This window comes from Petaurus breviceps, unplaced genomic scaffold (assembly GCF_028583685.1).
Source record: "Petaurus breviceps papuanus isolate PSGF00001 unplaced genomic scaffold, PetGlider_PUasm1.0 90740, whole genome shotgun sequence".
In the NCBI taxonomy this organism is placed as follows: Eukaryota; Metazoa; Chordata; class Mammalia; order Diprotodontia; family Petauridae; genus Petaurus; species Petaurus breviceps.
The window spans coordinates 8,896,712-8,918,616 of NW_027187330.1; the positions used below are offsets into that span (position 1 = coordinate 8,896,712).

The window sequence follows — 21,905 nt, forward strand, 5'->3', positions numbered from 1 at the left end:
CTATGATGAGAATTATTCACAAACTATTAGTTTACCAGGCAACTTTCCAATGGGAGTTTAACAAACTGCGATTGTTTGACATATTGCAAATTGAATAAATCTTTATTTTGTTCTCCTCATGTTCTCTTTGTAAGACAAAATAATGTATGATCACACTCCCCAAAAAAGAATATTCAGATTCCAAAAACTTGCATCTGTGCCTGAATACCATAAGGATTCAGTGTGTGAATTTTTTTTTTGAAGCAGATATGAAAACCAAAAAAAAAATTTGAAAAGGGATATTTTCTTGATGCTACTGCTCAAATAATCACTCAATTCAGAAAAATAAAAATTACACAAAAGTCTCAAATGTATTTTCGAGGTCATTCATTTTTGTGCAGAAAATAATCTGGTATTTAGAGATCCCTGTAATAAAACTCAAAATCTGTATATTGGGTTCTTTGCTGGCATTATAAAACTATTTCATAAGCCTAACAAAACTTCAAAAGGAATGATTTCGAAGCACAACTTTGGCTCTGAAACCTACTTGTTTAGTACAAGTCCAAAATGACTCCAAATGAGTCCAAAGGACTCCAAAATGAGTAGTCTGTTGACTTGCCAAGCAGCAAAGTTCAAACCATGATAATTTCTAAAATTAAAGCAAATATTTCCATTGCAATTCTGTAATACCCATGATGCTGCTGACCAAGAACAAGTGAGACAACTAACTCAGTAGATTAAAATACCAATAAGAATATTTCTCTTCAAATCCATGAATCTGATTGTGGATTGCCTTCATAAGTTACTATTAGATCATAGATTCAGAGCTTGAAGGGACTGTGGAGGTTATCCAATACATTCCCCCCATTTTACATATTTTTAAAAATTTATTATTTTTATTTTTTCAATTCACAAGTATTTTTGAAATTACTTACCTATTACTTGCCCAATTAAGCAAGTAGAAAAGCAAACCTGAAAAATAAAGTCTCCAACAAATAGGTGCAATGTCCAACAAAACTAATTCCCACTTGAGGCATGTCTGGAAATATATGCTTTTTCTGCATTTTGATTTCAACACTTCTCTGTCAGGAAGTGAGGGGTATGTTTCATCTTCATTCTTTGGAGCCATGATTTATCACTGCATTGATCAGAGTGCTTTCAAAGGTATATTTATCTATATTATTATCATTGTATAAATTATACCATTTTACATATGAGGAACTAAGAATGGAAAGTCACTTGCCCAAGGTCACACAGTTAAGTGTCAGAATCAGGATTTTTGAATCCAGGTCCTCTGATTTCAAGACTAGTACACTTTACTCTGCATCACAAGACATGAAAGAGGCCAGGACTATGTCAACCAAATGGTTAGGATGGTATGTAAGTAAAAGGAAGTATATCCAGCATATTTCAGGAAAATGAATTTGCCAGATCTATGCTTTATATAGCACAGTCTTAATGTTTTAGGAGCAAATGAAGTTTCTTTGAATAATAGAGCTGTGGAATTTTTTGGAATAGTAAAAAGAAAAAAAATGGCAACCGCTCTCAGACATTGGGAAGTGTTAATGAGCGCATGGCAGGTATCTCTGAAAGATCACTCAAAAACATCCTTGTCTCCTAAAGCAAGTGCTATAAAAGCATTGAATTCCCAATTTTTTTGAGGTCTCAACGACAGTGTCATAAGTACATCAGCAAATTCAAAAATGATTTCCATGGTCCAAAGTCTTTTGTGCCAAACAGAAATTCTATTTGTGTGTGCCCAGGTAACCCGGAATGGAATTCCGAGTCATGTTGATAAATTCCACAAAGCAATGTTAGCCAGGAATGTGATAATCTTGCAAATGTTAAAATTAAGCAAACTGAAGAGAAGGTTGACAATATTACATGAAGATAAAGAATCTCTCATTTACACTGAAAAAAAAAATTCCCTGGAGACAGAAATTCCTACTTTTGCTCAGAGTGGCAAGAAAAGATATAAAGTAAGGAGCTACTAGTGTGGCAGTACCTTCAACTGAGCCAATTGCAACCTATCTATGAATGAAGGAATGAAAAAGTATTTATTACATGCTTAATAGATGCCAAATAGTGTGTTAAAGGAAGGAGAAGGGCAAAGTAAAGTAAGATAGCCCTGGTCAAGAATCTCACACATTCTAATGGGGAGACAACAAACAACTAAAGACAGATAGTGATGCATCTCTTTTCATGTAGATAAATAGCTAAGTCCTAAGGAGTTAGGACTTAGTTAAGTTCCTAAGAGTTAAGTTCCCAAGTTAAGTTCTTAAGAGTAGAGTTCCCAAGTTAAGTTCCCAAGGTTCAGGGAAGGTTGAATGACTTTCCCCTGGTCACACAGCTAGTACGGATGAGTCAAGATTTAAATACAAGTCTTCCTGATTCCAAGCCCAACATTCTAGCCACTGTCATTCTAGCCTCTGTGAAATGAAAGAAATAAATCACCAAGCAATGAATGTTAGGTTTGGCCTGCAGACATTTGTTTTCATATACAGGAAAAAATAAATTTTGATTTTCCATACCAAAGGAAGAAAATTTTCTCAAAAATCTCCTTAGATCATGACTTCCTAGCTAGTCCTGGACCCACAAATAGGGAATCAGCTGAATTAAAAGTATTCACAAATAGGCTAACTGAAAAATAAGGAGGGTTATATTTCAGAATTCTGTTTCAAGACACATGAAGCAGTCCAAGTAAAAGGCAGTTCCCTAGGCTAAGCCATCCTCCCCTGCATAGGAGGAAAAAGGTATTTTCTCGTGTGATGGAGATTGAAGGGCAAAGGGCTTCATTAGCATTAATGATTCGGCAAATAAATGTTGCTGAGTCACCACCCAGGCTCTTTGAGAGGCCAAGCCTATGGCTTAGCACTTAATAAATGCTTATTGAATTGAATTGGAAAAAATCTGTTCCCAGAAGGTGTTGTGGCCAAGAGAGAACTCATAGGGGCCAGTGTGAGTAAATGGCCTAGGATTAGGATCTCTACTGGTAAAAAGTAGCAAAAGATTCATGCGAAGAGTAGGGGATGGGGGTGAGGAGATTAAGGCAAAGTCGTTTGACTGTCCTTGAAGGATTGTTTGCTATTATTGAGGAAATGGCTGCTAAAGGCCAAGTCAACAGATCTATGTTCTCAGGGAAAAGACTTCAAGAAAGCTACTTATCCCAGATCCTAAAGAAAGTAAAAGATACAGACTCAAAGAAGCTTCAGTTTTATGAGCTGAAAAAAGTCTTCCTCTGTGAATTTCATTGCTCTTCTATAAAATTGAATCAGACTAGATCAGGAGTCTCGAGGTCACATGTGGCCCTCTAGGTTCTCAAGTGTGGCCCTTTAACTGAATCCAAGAGCTGCACTTGAGGACTTAGAGGGCCACACGTGGCCACAGGTTCCCTAGCTCTTTGTTCTTGTTCAGTTGTTTTCAGTCATGTCTGACTCTTTATGGTACCATTTGGGGTTTTCTGATAGAGATGCTGGAGTAGTTTTCCATTTCCTTCTCCAGTTCATTTTACTGATGAGGAAACTGAGGCAGAGTTAAGTGACTTGCCCAGGATCACACAACTAGTAAATATCTGTGACCAGATTTGAACTCAGGAAGATGAGTTTTCCTGACTCCAGGCCTGGCACTCACTCTATCTACTGCATCACGTAAGCTGTCTACTTCTAGTTCTAACATGATACTTTGAAAGGATTTCCATCCCATCCATAAAACCATCTGTCTAACCCTCCCTTCTCCAGTAGCATGCTAAATATGAAGACTTAAGGGTGGCTAGATGGCACAGTGAGTAAAGTGCTGGCCCCGGAGTCAGGAGGACCTGAGTTCAGTTCTGGCCTAAGACACTTAACACCCACACACACACACACACACAAACAGGTGTGTGACCTTGGGCAAGTTACGCAAGCCCAATTGCCCTTCAAAAGGCAAAAACAAAAATAAATAGATAACTATGAAGAATTAAAACTCTGTAATCTTACTCAAGTAATTTTAGACTCCCTTTCTGGGATAGTGGGTTCTGATGGGCAAGCTTTAGCCTTTTTAATTTTTTTCTCACCTGAACCCAGTTCTCCATGCCACTTGGGGAACATTTCTGTATCATGCCACCACCACCCTCACCCCCACTCCCCTTTCCATCTTCTCTTTATGTTGTCTTTCCTCATTAGAATGTGGCCTTGTACATAGTGACCATCTTCCTTGCTTGTATTTGTTTTACTGGCACTTAGCACAATGCCTGACCCATAGTACACAATAAATGCTTTATCTATCTATCTATCTTCTTCCCTACACAAACAGAAATCAAGCTGGGAAGGCTGCTAAGGACAAAGACTAGACTCTAGACCAGAGAAGGCTGGGAACCTGCCTGATGGTCTGCCTGTCACCAGCCCCAAAAGAATAAGCTAACCCTATCCATGGAAAAAGAAGTATCAGGATCCCTTCTTTATATATCCCCAAGGCACAAATAAAAGCTGTACAAATATTCTATGAGTAGAGAGAAAGCCTGAAAGCTGAACACAAACTTAATTCTGGAATCAAGACTATAAACCATGAGCCTGACCCCTAAATTCCCGGTGGAGGGTGTGCCCTTGCAACAACAAGGGTTGGTTAAAATATGGGTTGAGAGAAGAGAAGAATGTCGCTTAATTTTAGTTGATCAGAAAATTAAAATAACAAGAACATCCCATTCCTAAGAAGCTAGCTAATAATGACATGGGTATAGCAGCAAAGGGCATTATGTATATTATCTGATCTTCAAAAAGACCCAACAAGGTAACCAGAGCAAAGAACATTATTCTCATCCACTAAGTGACAAATCCAAGCCTCAATTATGTTGAATGACTTGCCCACAGTCACACAACCAGCTGAAACAGACTTAAGTCTTCTGATTCCAAAATCAGCATTCTTTTCACTCTACCACCCATATATTGCTTGGTACTTATCAGTACATTGCCGTCACTGTTTTCACATTATTTCAGGTATATAATAATGTCAATTGATGGATTGTATATGGTTCCACCACCACCCCTCCCCATTAGACTGAAAGCTCCTGAGGAACTAGATCCAAATCTTTACATTTCTTTTGAATCCCTCCGCACTATAATATTCTGCTTATGGTAGGTACTCAACAAGTATTTGCTACTTCATAGAGCAATTCAGCTCTGTCTGTAAGACCTGGATTTGTTTCCATCTCTCAGTGACAAAACAGCAAAATGTGGTTTTAGAACCAGCCCAATTATAAAGGTGAATTCTGGTCACTTCACTTTGGGTGGCAGTTTCTTACCTCTATCACAAAGAAGGTGCATTTAGGCAATCTCTGCTCTCCCTTTCTTCTCTGGGGCCCCATTTTAAACAGGAACATTTCCCAATAGCTACTACGTTTGATCACCTGATTTAGAGCTATGGGTTTTTCAAACTGGGACAATTATTTGGCAGTGAAGTCATTCCTAAGAAACACACCCAGCCTGGTTGAAGGGTGTGGCCCTGGGAGAAGTATAGAAAGAAGCTGCCTATCCCAGACAGTAATAGAGCTGGTTAGCTGATTACCATCCTTCGTCCCCGAAGTCCAAAGAAACCAACCCCTTTGAGACAGATTTATTTTTTCCTACTGGTAGGTTGTTTGAAAGAAGGGGTAGGGGTGGGAGTGAGGGTGGAGGGGGTCCCCCTATGTATCCTACACATGTGCAGTCTAGGTAATGCTATTTTGTATTTTTCTCCTCTGCTTCACTAGGGAAAGGGGCACTGAACTGAAGACCATGGCCTGGTGGAAAGCTTGGGTAAGTCACTAAAATGCAGTTGTGAAAACGGCTTCAGTAGAATATAATAATGGTTCCTTGAATTTCCAAGAAGACAGAAAACAGAGGGTTTACCATATAATCCTGCTTTTTATATCAGCTACCACATTAACTGAAAGAGTAAGAAAGGAGTAGGTTTTCTAGTTGTGGGGGTGGATTTGTACTGAACCATTCTTGCCCTCTTGCTCAGTCACCTTGTGCTTAATTATTTTTAGGGGTGAAACAGGAAATAGGGAGAAGTTGAATGTCCCATATGGTGCTCAAGTCCCTGACTTGACCCTGTTTATCAAAAGTAGGAATTCTTAGCCTCGGGTCTAGGAACTTTTTTTTTTTAGTATTTTGAAATGCTTATTTCACTGTAATTCATTTCCTTTGTAATTCTATGTATTTTTATTTTACGTATTAAAAATATTATTTTGAGAATGGGTCCACAGGCTTTCCCAGATTGCCAAAGGGGTCCAAGACACAAAAAAAAAAAATGTTAAGAACCCTTGGATTAAAAGAATCAATTTGACCACCTGGAAAAGGGATCTGCAATGAAAATTGTTTCAATCCTCCGTTTCTTCCAGTAGCCAGCACCGCCCTGTCTAAAATCTGTTAGGCTGTTGTAAGCTGAGTCAGACATGAGCTCCAGAGGTTATCTAGGCAAAAGGCTATGCCTCTTGCTTAAGAAGGTTCATGCAGACCAAGAGGCTGTAGTTTACATAATAGGTTGTTTTCATATTACATTTTATGGATACAAAGCTCTCTACCTGATGTGATCTCATTGGATGCTCCAACAGCCCCTATGAAGCAGGTAGCAATATAAGTTTGGTAGACACTGGGTAAGTTATTTAAACCTTTCTGAGCCTCAGTTTTCTATCTGTAAAATGAGGGTATTGGACCTCTAATGTCCTTTCCAGATCTCAACCCATTATGCCTTGTTTGGCAGATAAACAAAATGAGCTCAGAAAGGTAGAAAGAAAAAGTAGGTAGAAAGAACAGCTGGGGCCGAGACTTGGGCTCTTGCTGCTTGAGAGGCAGAAGAGGCTACAAGATAAAGAGTCAGCCTTGCAGGCAGGAAGGGCTGGGTTCAAATATCACCTTTGACTCATGCTGACTATAGATGACCCTGGGCAAGTCTATAAAGACCCTTAACCTCTTGGTGTCTCCCAGGAAATTCTCTAAGACTCTAAGTGGAAAAGGAGGCTTTGATCTGTGTTAGCAGAGGGAGTTGCCTCACCAATGAAATCACTTTAGTCCCAAGACTAAATTTTTCCTGGACACAGAGGTCTACTAAGTACTCTTGGACACAGAAAGGATCTGTGTGGGTCAGAAGAAAGACCGGGATAGAGATAGAAGGGATCCTAAAAATTACCTCATTCAACCCCCTCAGTGATTTTCCAGATGGGGAAATTGTAGTTAAGCAAGTTGAAGTGACTTGTTCACAGTCACCTAGGTAATAGTTGTCAGAATCAGGATTGGAAAACCAGGTTATCTGACTCCAAAATTACTGAACCATGCTTTCTCTGGGCACAGCCCATGTCAGAAGTTCATGCCAGGACCTGAGCTTCTCTCTCTCTCTCTCTCTCTCTCTCTCTCTCTCTCTCTCTCTCTCTCTCTCTCTCTCTCTCTCTGTCTCTCCCTCCCTCCCACTCCCCTTCTCCCTCTCTGTTCTTATTCTGCCCACTTGCCCACTGAAGCTTTGTTTGGTGGTTTGGGTATTTTTTACACACTTATATTCACTTAATGAGGAAGGACAAAGAGGCAGACATTCTCCTTTGTAATCATTATTAAAGACATTGTTAATGTGTGTAGACATGCTTGGCTGAGTCATATTTATTCTATAAAATATTTCTGCTTGGATAAGCCTCTAAAACCTTGGGAAATTGCTCATGCCTCTCTCTATTACTGTCTTTAGGTAGTTGCTTCGCATAAAAGACTAAGAGGTTTTATGGAAAATTCATTTAACACAATGGATATGAAAAATTGGGAACTCAGTCTGAATCTGTTAAATCACACTTGTCTTTATAAATTCCAGATTGCTGCCTCACCCCACCCCAACCTCAAAGCTTTTTTAATATTAACCTCAAGGATCTTTAAGGGAACTCAATAGGTCATCAGCCCCAGTCCCTAGCCTCAAGCCTCCACCGGAATGCCAGCACCTAGGCTCTCCACTGGCCAAAGAAAGGCTTTGCAATGGCAAAGGACAAAACTCTATTCCAAATGAGATAGAGGAAAACCCCACCCTACCAATCCTTTCCCAGACTAGGTAGAGAAAAGGATTGTGGACCAGCCTACATTCCTGAGGGGAAAGGAAACAAGGAGTGGCAGGAACACCTTTCTGAGACTGAGTTCTTGAGTAATCTTTGTGGCTGGGGGAATGGAGTGGGAGGGTCACACTGACTCTGTTCCCATCCCTTTCTCTCTGTAACAGAACAGACACCAAGCACACTGACACACCCGAAATATTCCATGGAACCACCCCAAATGGCCCCCAGCCACCTTATCGACATACACACACACAAACACACACAACAACACCCCATGGGCCATCAACAAACCACTTTCAAACCTGCATACACCCTACCCCTATTCCATTGACCCACCACCACTACCCCAAACACACAAGCCCACACACACACACACACACACACACACACACACACAAACACACATCCTACTCTTACAACAGATCTCTCCAGTTGGGTCATCTCTAGCCCTCTGGAGCTGGGGTCAAAAGATAGGTGTCAGTTCTAGTCTGTGCTAGGCATTTGACCTTAGCAAGTCACATATATTGTCTCTGACCATCAGTTTCTTCATCTGTAAAATGGAACTGAAAATACCTGCCTTGCCTATTGAGCAAAGCTGTCATGAGGATAGAGGTGAGATGATATGTGTAAAAGTTCTCCAAAAACCATATACAAAAGCAGAGTAAAATTGAGTGTTTTTCAATAAAACAACATTGATTCCTAGATCTAGTACTAAATAAAATATACAAGTGGGCTCCTTCTGTGCCAAGATGCTGCATACAAATGATGGCTCCTCTAACCAGATTTCCAACAAGACTTCACATCCTGCCACTTTAAAGACTAGGCCTCATAATTTATCCTTAACCTTAAAGTCAAAAAACAATTGAATCCATCAAACATTTATTAAGTACCTGCCAAATGCAAGGCAGCTAGGTGGTGGAGTGGCTAGAGCGCTGGGCCTGGAGCCAGGAAGACCTGAGTTCAAATCCAGCTTCAGATGCTTACTAGCTGTGTGACCCTGGGCAAATCTCTTAACCCTGTTTGCCTCAGTTTCCTCATCTGTAAAATGAGCTGGAGAAGGAAATAGCAAAGCACTCCAATATACTTGCCAAGGAAACTCCAAATGGGGTACCGAAGAGTCAGACACAACTGAATTAATTGAATAACAGCAAAACTATATTCAAGCTACTGGACTAAGGTGCTAAGTGAGAAATAGAGAAGAAGACAGACTGTCCTCGAGGTGCTTATGCTCTCGCACGTCAGACAAAACACTGAGACAAACAGCTATAATTGAAATATCACATTGTCTTTGCCTTTTTTTATACTTACTGTGGTCTATGAGAGCTGCAAAGAAGTTAAGAGTGTTTCTGCCTGGACAGGACCAGAAAGGGCTCCACGATGGTGTGTAGTGGTTAGGGAGCCAGCCTATGAATCAGGACAGACTTGGGTTCAAATCCTGCTTCACACATACATATTGACTATGTGGCCCTGAACAAATCACTTAACTTCTCAGGGTCCCCAGGTAACCCTAAGACTTTTTGTCACAGAGCAGTATTAATCTATACTAGAAGAGGAGGTTCCTTGCACTAGTGAAATTACTGGTCCTGTCAAAAACAAATGCTTCATGGACAGGATGGCAATTGATACAGACTTCTAGTGAAAAATAAAATTTTGACAGAAGGAGATGTGTGTTGTGGAAGAGAGGGGGATTCCAAATATAGAGAAGAGAATGACAAGAGATGTGGAAGTGGGAATGTGAGAGACAGATTCGTAGAACAGTGAGTTCAGTCTGGCTGGAAAGTACAGTATATAAATGGGGAGTAGTAGGAAGTAAGGCAAGAAAGATGGGCTGCAGCCAGGTTATGGACAGCGTCAAATGCCAGTCTAAAGCACTTGGCCTTGATTTCATAAGCACTGGGGAGCAGCTGCAGGATTTTGAGCAGTGGAATAACATGATCAGGGCTGTGCCTAAGGATAGTCCCTGCCCTGGTCCCAAAAGACCCTATGCTAGCCTCACCGTTATTGCCACAAGGTTGTTGGTACATTTGGACAAGATGACCTGTTACCATCCCGCTAGGTGACTCACACCAGGCACAGTAAAAGGTGCTAAACAACATGTGATGAGTGCTGATGTCAAAAAAGTGAAATACAAACATCTGAGAAACAGCCCCAGATTAAACTGTTGGAATTGAAGAGACTCCTTGCAAGGTTAGGAGAGCTGGACCTGGATTCAGGAAAACTTGGATCCCATCCAGCCTCAGATACTTATTGGGTGACCCTAAGGGAGTCACTCAACCTGTGCTTCAGTTTCCCCATCTGTAAAATGGGAGGGGGGGGAGGGATAATACCAGGATGGTTGTGAAGACCCAATGAGGCGATATTTATAAAGCACTTTGCAGACTTTAAAGTGCTATGTAAATGATAGCTAGGAGTAGGAGTCTAGAAAAAATTTGGTGTTACCTGCAAATGAATTTCTTTGAGACCCTAATATTTCCCCAAACTTGAACTAAAGATGCTACTAGAGGTTATCTGGGAAACTTTTTCCATTTTAGGACTTGAAGGAAGGTCACTATGTTACTCTCTTTCCACGTGCAAAGAACCAAGACCATACTCAACAAGTTGTACCTTTAGGTAGGCAGGTCTTTACATTTTCTTCTTCTTCTTCTTCTTCTTCTTCTTCTTCTTCTTCTTCTTCTTCAGTTGTGTGACCTCATTTGGAGTTTTCTCAACAAAGATACTTCCATTTCCTTCTCCAGCTCATTTTACAGATGAGGAAACTGAGGTAAATAGGGTTAAGTGACTTGCCCAATGTCACACAGCTAGCAAGTGTCTGAGGCCAGATTTGAACTCATGAAGATAAGTCTCCCTGATTCCAATCCCAGTGCTTTATCCACTGCCCACCTAGTTGCCTCCACTATCATAGTACTTAGGTAATTCACTTCCCTTGAACATTGTTTCATTGACCAGAAGGTAAATGAAGTGTGGAGGGAATTGGTATTTAGCCCATCCATTCAACAAACACTTATTAAGTACTTAAGATAAATTTCACACTGTGTTATGTGCTAGAAGAGCTACAAAGTTTAGCTAAGGCATGGTCCCTGCCTTCAGGAAGTTTTCAGTCTACAAGTGGTATAAGACACAAACCATAATACATGGTATTGCCTCCTAAGCACATTAAAGTTGCAGAACAAAGTACTATATGAGGTCCAAAGGGAAAGCCCATTACCAAAAGGAGCCGGGAGATGGGGATGGAGGGATTGGAGGAGCAACATGAAGGAGGAATGAAGGGACAGAAACCCTCTCTGTAAGTAGAATGGAAGCTCCTTGTGAGCGAGCACCAGTTTGTTTTTATCTTTCTGTCCCTAGCCCCTGGCCATGGTGCCTAGTGCTTAATAGGTATGTAACAAATCTTTACTGATCTGAGTATGAAAGGCATCCTCTAAGTAAAAAAAAAGGAAAGGAAAATTAACTCGTCTTCTCCTAGTTCCTGAAAGGAGCCTTGAGAATGCTCCCAAAGTGACTGACTCACTTGCAGATCCCTATTTATTGAATACCCTTGAGTATGCTAGATACTGAACCAAATGCCTCAAAGATATAGTTTCTGATGGTGGGGCTGGTCTGGCTGTCACGAGATGATGGAGTGATTATTTTTCCCCCTCAGGTTGAGCAAGAAGGTGTCACTGTGAAGGGCAGCCCCCACTTTAACCCTGACCCTGATGCTGAAACATTGTACACAGCCATGAAAGGAATCGGTAAGTTTGTTAACCTAATCAGACCTCCTTTTGAAAAATTATTTTAAGGTAATTTTAAGTGTTTTTATTTGTTTTCAAAGAAATAACTATTGTATGGAGAAGGAGCATGGGAATAATAAATGGAGAACCAACCAATGGAGGAAGGTGTGAATTTAATGGAGGAAGGTGTGAATTTAAATCCATCCTTTCCATATCCTGGCTGGGGGAGCTTTGTCTCTCAGTGCCTTTAGGCAAGTCTCTAAGATTAGACATTGCAGTACAGTTGTAGATCTGCACTGATCTGGAGTTTCTTCACTCTGGATCTCAACACAAGAATAAAATCACAGGTCTTGACCAAATCCACAACAAACAATTATCGTGTCAAGTTGGGTTCAAATGAAAGATTAATGTAAACTTATTGGAGGAGGGGTATCTATGTGTGTGTATATAAACATAGATTTATACATCTGTGCACATATGCATCTGTGTGTGTGGGGGTGGGTGGGTGGGTGTGTGTGTACTGTGATGATTAAAAAGATTCGAGAACATAATTTCTGGGTAAGTTAAGAATGAATAGTCATTTGAATGTCTCTCTTGGGCTGAAGTCCACCATGGGGGCAAGCTTAGGGATTATATGTCCTTTTGGAAGAGGAGTAGCAATTAACTTTGATTGGTTAACCCAAGGGGAAGAAGACTATATGAAAATGAGGGATTGAGAGTGACATCATGTCACCCTTGGACAGAGTCTTATCTCTATACATAGACCACCTCCAGCTTTGGGCAATCTAATCAAAGAATTTATCCCCTCCCAAACCTGAGTATAACGCAATTGGCTTCCCTACCTTTAAATTAAATTCCTTGTAAGACTGGTTGGGGTCTGACTAAAATTGAGTAGATTTAATTCTATCTCATTATCAGTAATTCCCTTCAAAAGACCAAACTTTTTACTTTTTAAAAATCAGAACTTTAGAAGAAGAGAACTCTGAATCTCCCCAAATTATTGGGGTTTTTTAAAACATTTTTATTTAAAGCTTTGAGTTCCAAATTCTATCCCTCCTTCCTTCCCTTCCCTCACCCCTCCTGAGATATAAATAATCAGATACAGGTTATACATGTGTAATTATGTAAAATATTTCCATTTTAGTCCTTTTGTACAAGAAGACTAAATAAAAGAAAAAAATAAGAAAGTGAAAAATAGCCCACTTCAGTCTGTATTCAGTCAGCTCTTTCTCTGGAGGCGGATGGCATGCTTCATCATTAGTCCTTTGGAATTGTCTTGGAGCATTGTATTGCTGAGAATAGCTAAGTCATTCAAAGTTCTTCGTCAAACAACATTGTTGTTACTGTGTACAATGTTCTCCTGGTCCTGTTCACTTCATTTTGTATCAGCTCATGTAAATCTTTCCAGATTTTTCTGAAATCATCATAGTGCAACAATATTCCATTACAATCATATACCACAGTTTTTTAACCTTTTCTCAATTGATGGGCATCCCCTTGATTTCCAATTCTCAGTCAAAATTATTAGTCATTAATAATCATTTCTTTCAATGCATATATATACCTATACACACATATATACTTACACATATATACATTATATGCATATACATACACATATATGCACACATCTCTGTACATGTGTAGACACATATATACCCATACATATGCACACGTGTGTGTATACATGTATGTGTACATGTATACATATATGCTTATATATACATACACACATGTATATATCTTGATCATAGTTAAGTCTAGCATTTCAGAGGTAGAAACAGGTAGAAATGGTTAGCTATGGCCATCTCCTAAGGCTTCCATGCAAGCAAATAGGCATGTCTGGCACACTCACAATGAGGTCCTTGGGTCAAGGCAGGCTTGATGGATGGTGCTAAATTCCAGGCAGCTCATCTTACTTTCTGCCTTTTAATAATATATTAGACCCTGTGTTTGTGACAGATCTAAACTCATCTGGACTGTCTTTTTCTCATCTCCGAGTGAGGCGAAGGCATTCGTCTGAGATGACTGTAGAGGCATAAATCCAAAGCTCAAAGGGACAGAGGAGGAAACCAAAGCTCAGAGGACTTAGTGACTCACACTCACAAGGCTCTTACATGATAGAGATTCCATTCAAACTCCAAGTTCAACTCTCTTTCTAGGAAGCAGAGAAGATAGGGATTTCAGGATTGAGGGCTGGTGATAACAGCTGATACTTTAAGGTCGGCAAGACTCTTCCCATAACCCTTAGAAGTAGAAGAGTCACAGCCTGGTGCAAGGGAAAGACCAGTAGCCTGAGAACTAGGAGACAGAAAAAAGGGAGTTGAACTAAATGACCACTTTACAGATGAGGAAACTGAGTCTCAGAGAAATTAAATGTCTTGTCTGTGAACTCACAACTCGTAAGTGAGGAGAGCTGAATAGGTCTTCTCATTCTGAAACCAATGAGAGTAATACAAAGGCAAAAATGAAGTAGCCTCAGACCTCAAGGAGCTTACGTTATATCAGAGGAGACAACATGTATGTCATAAGCATAGGAAAAATATGTACTATATATTAGTAGGGGAGTTGTCCAGAAAGGTCGCGTGCAGGAGTTGGGGTCAGAACTCTAAAGGATTGTTAATCAAGCTTTGTGTCCTCAACAGGAACCAATGAGCAGGCCATCATTGATGTCCTCACCAAGAGGAGCAACGCTCAGCGGCAACAGATCACCAAAGCCTACAAGTGTCGGTATGGAAAGGTAAAGAAGGCACCACATGGCCTGACCGGCCACCGACCCGTAAATCTCACTTCCCTTGTGCGCCCAGGAAGGCAGTGCTGGTGCTGCACTTGATGTCCAGAGAGATCCGAGTCCAAACATGGCCTCGGACACTTACTTGCTGTGTGACCTTGGGCAAGTCATGTAACTTCTGTTTGACTCAGTTTGCCAACCCGCAAAATGGGGATAATAATAGCATCTACTTCCCAGGGTTGTTGTGAGAAGCAAATAAACCTTAAAGTGCTATATAAATATTATTATTATTGTACTAAATTGCCTAAGTTACCCACTTGGGTAGCACAGCTCTGTGTTAGAACAAGAGAAGCCAAGTCAGAGATGATTATGTCTACAGCCTCAGCTCTAAGTCTATAAAATGGAAATAGTAACTGTTCTAGTTATTACTAATAACTAGCTGTGACCCTGAATTCAGGAAGACCTGAGTTCAAATCTGACCTCAAATACTCACTAGCTGTGTGACTCTGTCTGCCTCAGTTTCCTGGTCTGTAAAATGGGGATAATAATGATATTAAACTCCCAGGGTTGTAGTAAGGATAAGATGAGATAATAACTGTAAAACTCTTTGCCAATCTGAAAGCACTAAATAAATGCTAGCTACTAAAACTATTGTTATTGCACACAAAGCACCATGTAAATATAAACTGTTATTTATGGCTAGTGGAGGAAATAGGTCAGAAATCTCAGAGAGGATGTTGCTATATCCAGATCATGCTCGGTCTCCTTTATCTCAAGGAATGCACTCGGAGAGTTCACCATCTTGAACACTGCTAATACAGCCAATGGTCCAAATGTAGTATGGTACCTTTGGTACTTTTTGTTGTTAAGTCATTTCACTCATGGCTGACTCTGCGACCCCATTTGGAGCTTTCTTGGCAAGGACGCTGGAGTGGTTCGCCCATTCTTTCTCCACCTCATTTTATAGATGAAGAAACCAAGGCAAACAGGGTTAAGTGACTTTCCCAGGGTCACATAGCTAGTAAAGATCTAAAGTGGGATGGAGAAATAATCCAGGTTCTCCCAACTCCAGGACCAGTGATCTATCCCTTGTACATCCTAGCTGCCCATTAGAGGTCCAGTCTTGGAGATATGAGGACCTGGATTCAAGCCCCACTGCTATGTATAGAGTCACTTAAGTCTATAATTACAAATATGTGTCCTGGACTAAAAGAAAGAAAAAACTAGTTCATGTTTATGCTGTTGGCCTATCTCAGATTTGAAGAAAATAAATGTTTCTCATTTTCTATCTCAGCTGAAGGAGATAGTGTGGAAGATGCCCACACTGGCACACCTCAGAGCAGACAATCCGTATGGCTCAATGATCCCCCAAACTAGCAACAAGGCTCTGTCCTATCCCACTGGGTGGAATTCCAAGGGTCCTGTGACAAATAACTAACATTGATATAGAGCTTTAAGGTTTGCAAAGTACCTTATATGCAACCCTGAGGGACAGACGCTCTTATCATTCCCATGAATGAAGAAACTGGAACTAAGAGAAATTAAGTGACTTGACCAGGGCCACTCAGAGAGCAAGCATTTGAGACAGAATCCCACCACAGGTCTTCCTAACTCCAGGTCTAGCCCTCTATGCTAGCCGCCTCACTCTAAATATCAGCTCTGGAGGTGGTGTCGTGAGAAACCATCATCTGTTGCACTAAGCAAAAAGGCTTAGTGGCCTGATTCTCCTTCCCTCTGCATTCATTCCCTCCCTGACAGCCTGGCTTTCTGATTTGTTACAGTCTCTAGTTCCTTTTGTGGAGCGATCCAGGGCTGTCCACTGGTGGAGGTCCCTAAGAGAAAAAAGCTGACTCACATTTGTGGGATGGAGAAATAATGCAGAGCATGAGAGATCAAAGAAGCACTCAGAAGAACTGGAGAAGAGCCACAAGATGGCAAAACTTGAGTGCCACCAACATAGCTGACAGATTTAGATGTGAAATGGTGATCCAACCACTTCTATTTAGCTGGCTCCATGTTCCTCCTTAATAGAACATGTGGACTGGAGAGGCATCTGGGCAATATGGGTCTGAGAAGAGAGCAGAAAGGGGGTGAGCTAGCAAGGTCCTGATGGTTTCTTAATTTCTATGAGCCAGGTTGTGTCTGATGATGCATCTTCTTACTCCCTCTTAACACTAGGATCTGACTGAGACCTTGAAATCTGAGCTGAGTGGGAAGTTTGAGAGACTCATCATAGCCCTCATGTACCCACCATACAAATACGAAGCCAAGGAATTACATGATGCCATGAAGGTAACTGAAGCAATGGTAAAGACCTGTCAAGTGATAGCCAAAATGCTGCCCATCCAGACCTTGCTTTGGGCTTTGGCTCTCGATGAGGAAAACAAACGTTTAAGCTTCCACATCCTCCATGACAGGCATCTAGTAAATGTTTGCCATGAGATGGAAGGATTGCTGCCGTCTCGTTTTCAAACGACATACATCATAAGGTTATCAACATTGTGGCCTATGCAAAAATGCAAAAAAACATACTTTAATTTGCCAGACCCAAGCAACAAATTAAATTTGAAAACACACACACACACAATTCTGACTCATTGAAATCTACTCATGCACAACATTCTGCCATGGTCCCACCAAGAAGCTGTCTCTTACATTATCCTCACAGTCTGACTCATGACTTTCATATGTTTCTTTGCTAGAAGTTATTCTTACATGGAATTTCTTTCTCTTCCCAGGGTGCAGGAACCAAAGAGGGTGTCATCATTGAGATCTTGGCCTCTCGGACCAAAACCCAACTTAGGGAAATCATGAGAGCTTATGAGGAAGGTAAGAATCATTGTGGCTGTGGTGCCGTTGGCATCTCATATGGCAATCACTGAAGCAAATTCACCAATTAGCAAGCTTAGTAGCAATGGAGACAAAGATATGGGGAGATGGAGAAGCCATCCACAGTCAGAGTGTAAGACACTTTGGGGCTGTGAGGACCTGTATGTCCTCAAATAGACACCTTCTAATGTTCTAGACATCACCTCAAAACATCTCAAAAAAAGGAGGTAACAGGAGTGCCTTTCCAATCCTGGGAACTTTGCAAAAAATCTTGGCATTGGAAGAACTTCCTGACCTACATTTTACATAAGTAGAAAAGCATATAGAATGTTGGCACTTGGAAGATACCTCAGAGATCATCTAAGATCAATATCCTTGCTTACCATGCATGTATTGCATCGACTATTTTTTCTGTGTTTTTTTAAAGAAATACATTTTTCCAAGTAAATTGCAAATTACTGTTCTTTATATTTATTACTGTATTTCACATCCAGTGGAGGCTATTTATAGATCTTTAAATGGTCTTCCTACAATGTTTATTTTATTTTTCTCATTAATGAGCTTGTCTAAAAAGGAAAAAAAAATTGAGAGTTAAAATGGTATGCTCTACCAAGGCAGAGGGAATGTAAGGACTACCTTGAATTACTAAGAAATCAATTACAAAGAAGTTGATTTGCCGTTGTCCAGTTGTGTCCGAGTCTTCATGACCCAGTGGACCATACTGTCCATGGGGTTTTCTTTGCAAAGATACTAGTGTGGTTCACCATTTCCTTCTCCAGTATATTAAGGCAAGCAGAGGTTAAGTGACTTGCCCAAGGTCACACAGCTTGTAAGTGTCTGAGGTCAGATTTGAATTCCGGTCTTTCTGACTCCAGGTCCAGCACTCTATCCACTGAGCCACCTAGCTTGCTTACTAAGATACAGACTAACAGTTTGAGACACATGCAAATGATAAAGCCTGTGTTCCCTGCCGCATTGTCCTGTAAAGGAAAAGAACAAAGATGAAAGTCACAGACAAATCTTAGGGAAAGCTTGTCTGATAGGATTCAGAAATATTATATAAGTAGCCTCTATAAAGCTATACAGACCAATTTTGATGAGAACGGAGGGTTGTGACCAGAGCCTCAGATGTGACAGTCTTCAGACCATGCAAGAGTAGAAAGGGTGATGTGCTCCCCAACAGGTGCTCTCAGACTTGATGTGGCAGTAGAGAGATCCAGCTCTAAAAGCCTGATAGTCATAGGATCATACAGCTAGGGCCAGAAGGGACCTCGAAGGCCACCTAATCTAAGTCTCTCATTTTACAGATTAAGAAACTGAAGGCTAAAGGGGGCATGTGACCTGCCCAAAATCACATTTATAGAGAATCCAATGGGCTTTGCATATGGATATGAGAAAATATGCGTGTGAAGTCATATTAAAGGATCTCTCTATCACACTATGATGTGACCAGAAAGATTTTGCTGCCCCATACTGTAGTGAGCAGTACAACACATTCAACACTGCAGCCTACTTAAATTTGGAGTCAGAAGGCCTGGATTCAAATCCTGCCTCTTTTTCTTTTTAGTTTTGCAACATTAAGCAAGTCACTTAACCTCTCCAGGGTTCAGTTTCTTTATCTTCAAAATGACTTGTTCAAATGCTGTCTCAGACATTTACTAGCTGTGTGATCTTGGACAAGTCACAACTTCTCAGCCTCAATTTCCCCATCTGTAAAATGAAAGGATTAGTCTCAATGGCTTCCGCAATCCCTTTTTGCTCTATCTCTAGGCCCCAATCCTTCTAAATCTGGCATTTTCTCTAAGCATGCCTACCTCACAGAGTCATTTCATCACAGGGAAAGTGCTTTTATGCTTTAAAGTGCTATATAAATTTGAACCAATGTTATTAACCCTCCTGAGTTTCCGCCTTACAGAATATGGTTCCAACCTGGAAGACGATATTAAATCAGACACTAGTGGATACCTGGAGAGAATCCTGGTCTGCCTTTTGCAAGTAAGAGCAGGTTTTCTTTTCTGATGGTCCCTAAGGCAACCACGCAAGGGTCCATGACCCTGGTTCCCTGAGAAAGCCCTGAATTGGAGAGCAGGAACACATGGGTCTGCAGAGGGATTCCTGTGTCAAGGGGATGAAACAACAGTGCAGATCTATTTTGCCCCTACCAGGGCAGCCAAGGGGAGGAAGGCAAGATTCAGTCTCAGCCTCAGCCTCATACCTGATCTGGGAGGAGAGTCCATTGCATTCTCTAGAGCTACTTTTTTTTTCCTCTCTCAGGGCAGTAGAGATGAAGTGAGTGGTTTTGTGGATCCAGGACTGGCACTCCAGGATGCCCAGGTAAAATTTTTTATTATTAAATACATTTTTTTATTATTCTGAACTTGTTAAACACCAGAAAATATGAGCATTTTGATATACAAAAAAAAAAAACAGAAAAATAGGATTGTACACAAAAATCCAAGCCTCTATCACATACAACTTGAATTTTTTAAAGCACATTTAACATGTTAGTTCCAAAGCTGTACCACTTGTCTACGTTTCCCTCTCAACCACCTTCTGGGTATTTTATTTCATTACTTCCTTGCTGCTTTTATCATTCCTTTTTTTAACCAAGTAAGCTCAGAGAGACCTTGGATGATATCTAGTCCAATGTATTTATGAGCTACCATTGCTTCCCTAGACATTAAAAATGTCCACACACACACATACACACAGGCACACACATACATACATGAATGCATGCATACATACACACACATACATACCATGTTCCATTTACCTACCACCTCTCACCCAGGCCCTGGAAAATTGGAGCTATGTTAGAACCAGACCCCAGTGCAAATGGAACCCAATGAATTCAACTCCCTTTGATGTCTGATCAGTGTGGGTTAGAATTATGTTATCTACTTGGAATTCTTGGGAAAAATAAAAGAAATAAAGTCCCCAATAAATAAAGTTTGAAATGTGTTCCCCTACATAACACTGTCCCCTAGAGAATTTGAAGTATCATTCTGTTATCACAAAATAAACATTTATGGGACACAGAGAAAGGAATTTTCTGGCATCCAAAAATGTGCATTTATAAAAATAACTATTCCAAAGTGTCTTCTCTTGTCCCATGCATGTTGGGTCCTAGGTCATTGCCTCTCTTGCCTACCCTCTAGCCCCAGCCTAACACTTTGAAAGAAACATCCCAATGTCAACAGTTCAGGTCTCTTCTGTCACTGAATTGGGAGCAAATTTTATATAATTTCATTCTAATATCTAAACCAAGGGAGCTGGATATATTCTTTGACAAAGAAAGTGGAAGAAAGCTGTCTCTTTCTTACCAGTTAAACAAGTGAATACATGAATTACCTGCAAATAAAAAGTATTTGTTCCAATTTTTATTTAGACCAATCTGTAATTTCACTGTTATAGGGAAACTCCCATTCAGGAAAATCCCTCTACCAATGACCATCCAAACCTGGTCTACATCTTTATACAGTCATTTGGAGCACTGAGAGGTTATGCAACTTGCCCAAGGTGACAGAACTCAAATGCGTCAGAGGTGGGACTTGAACTCAGGTCTTGTGACTCTGAGGTTCAGCTTGCTATTTCATCAGGCTTCGTCTAGTACTTTAACATTATAATTTTTAATTTCCATGGACTCAGTCTGAAAGAATATACATAGAGATATTCTATTGTTATCCTTAGAACCAGAAAATATGAAAGGAGGAAGGAATTTTTAGAGGCCACAAGATCCAGCTTTCTATTTTATAGATGAGGCCTATTGAGGGGACGTGACTTGCCCAATCAAAGAACTAGGTAGGACCAAGCCTTCTGATGGCCAGTCCAAGGCTTTTATCAATTCAACAAACTCCCTTCTTTGCACACTGGTGGCAGGACCTTTAAGAAAACTAGTTACCTCCAACCACAACAAGGCACTGCAGTGAGGCTTTGGGGGGGCACGGGGAAGCAGAAGAAAGACAAAGGATGAATCATTCTGTCTTCTTTCTGTCATCCATTATTATTGTCGTAGCCAAGTCAAAAAGCAGTCCTAATTCTTTTTTTGATCTTTCCTAACATAGTTTAAATTAAGGGGCAGCTAGGTGGTGCAGTGGATAGAGCCCTGCCCTTGGAACCAGGGACACTCATCTTTGTGAGTTCAAATCCAGCCTCAGACATTTGCTAGTTGTGTGACCCTGGCCAAGTCACTTGACCCTATTTGCTTCAGTCCCTTATCTATCAAATAAGTGGAAGAAGGAAATAGAGAACCATTCCAGTACCTTTGCCAAGAAAACCTCAAATTTTTCATTCATGAAGAGTCAGACAAGACTGAAATGATGGAACAACATACTTTTAAACAGCACCTGGTGCCATTTTTACAAAACTATTCTTTATTACACATTATTTATTACCCTTTTTGCTTCTCTCTTCTGGATATGATTTTTAAAAACATAAGTTGGCCAGTGAGTGCCCTCTGCATTTACACTGATCACTTTTAAGAAGCTGTCCCATCAGAACCACCTGGAGAACACTTAACCCTTTTTTTTTAATTTTATTTTCAATTCACAGAACAAAACAAGCATTTCCAGAACATTTACTCCTATAACAAAATCACTCCTGTTTCTCCCTCCAT

The 21,905-nt window shown here is 40.5% G+C and overlaps 1 protein-coding gene and 1 long non-coding RNA gene across 3 annotated transcripts in view; one reads left to right on the forward strand and one right to left on the reverse strand.

Annotated features, from left to right (window-relative positions):
* LOC138145591 (uncharacterized) overlaps positions 1-5,371 on the reverse strand; it is a 58,169-nt gene extending 52,798 nt beyond the window's left edge. For both annotated transcript variants that reach the window (XR_011164260.1, XR_011164261.1), the window contains exon 1: positions 5,255-5,371. This is a non-coding gene — a long non-coding RNA (uncharacterized lncRNA). The remainder of the gene's footprint in view (positions 1-5,254) is intronic.
* Positions 5,372-5,440: 69 nt separating this feature from the next.
* The window catches only part of LOC138145590 (annexin A8), a 31,344-nt gene continuing 14,879 nt past the window's right edge, over positions 5,441-21,905 (forward strand). Inside the window, exons 1-8 of the mRNA XM_069067263.1 lie at positions 5,441-5,581; positions 5,702-5,747; positions 11,658-11,748; positions 14,373-14,467; positions 16,637-16,750; positions 17,197-17,287; positions 19,203-19,282; positions 19,562-19,621. Of these exons, the coding sequence (XP_068923364.1) occupies positions 5,727-5,747; positions 11,658-11,748; positions 14,373-14,467; positions 16,637-16,750; positions 17,197-17,287; positions 19,203-19,282; positions 19,562-19,621 (552 nt within the window). The 5' untranslated portion in view covers positions 5,441-5,581; positions 5,702-5,726. The remainder of the gene's footprint in view (positions 5,582-5,701; positions 5,748-11,657; positions 11,749-14,372; positions 14,468-16,636; positions 16,751-17,196; positions 17,288-19,202; positions 19,283-19,561; positions 19,622-21,905) is intronic.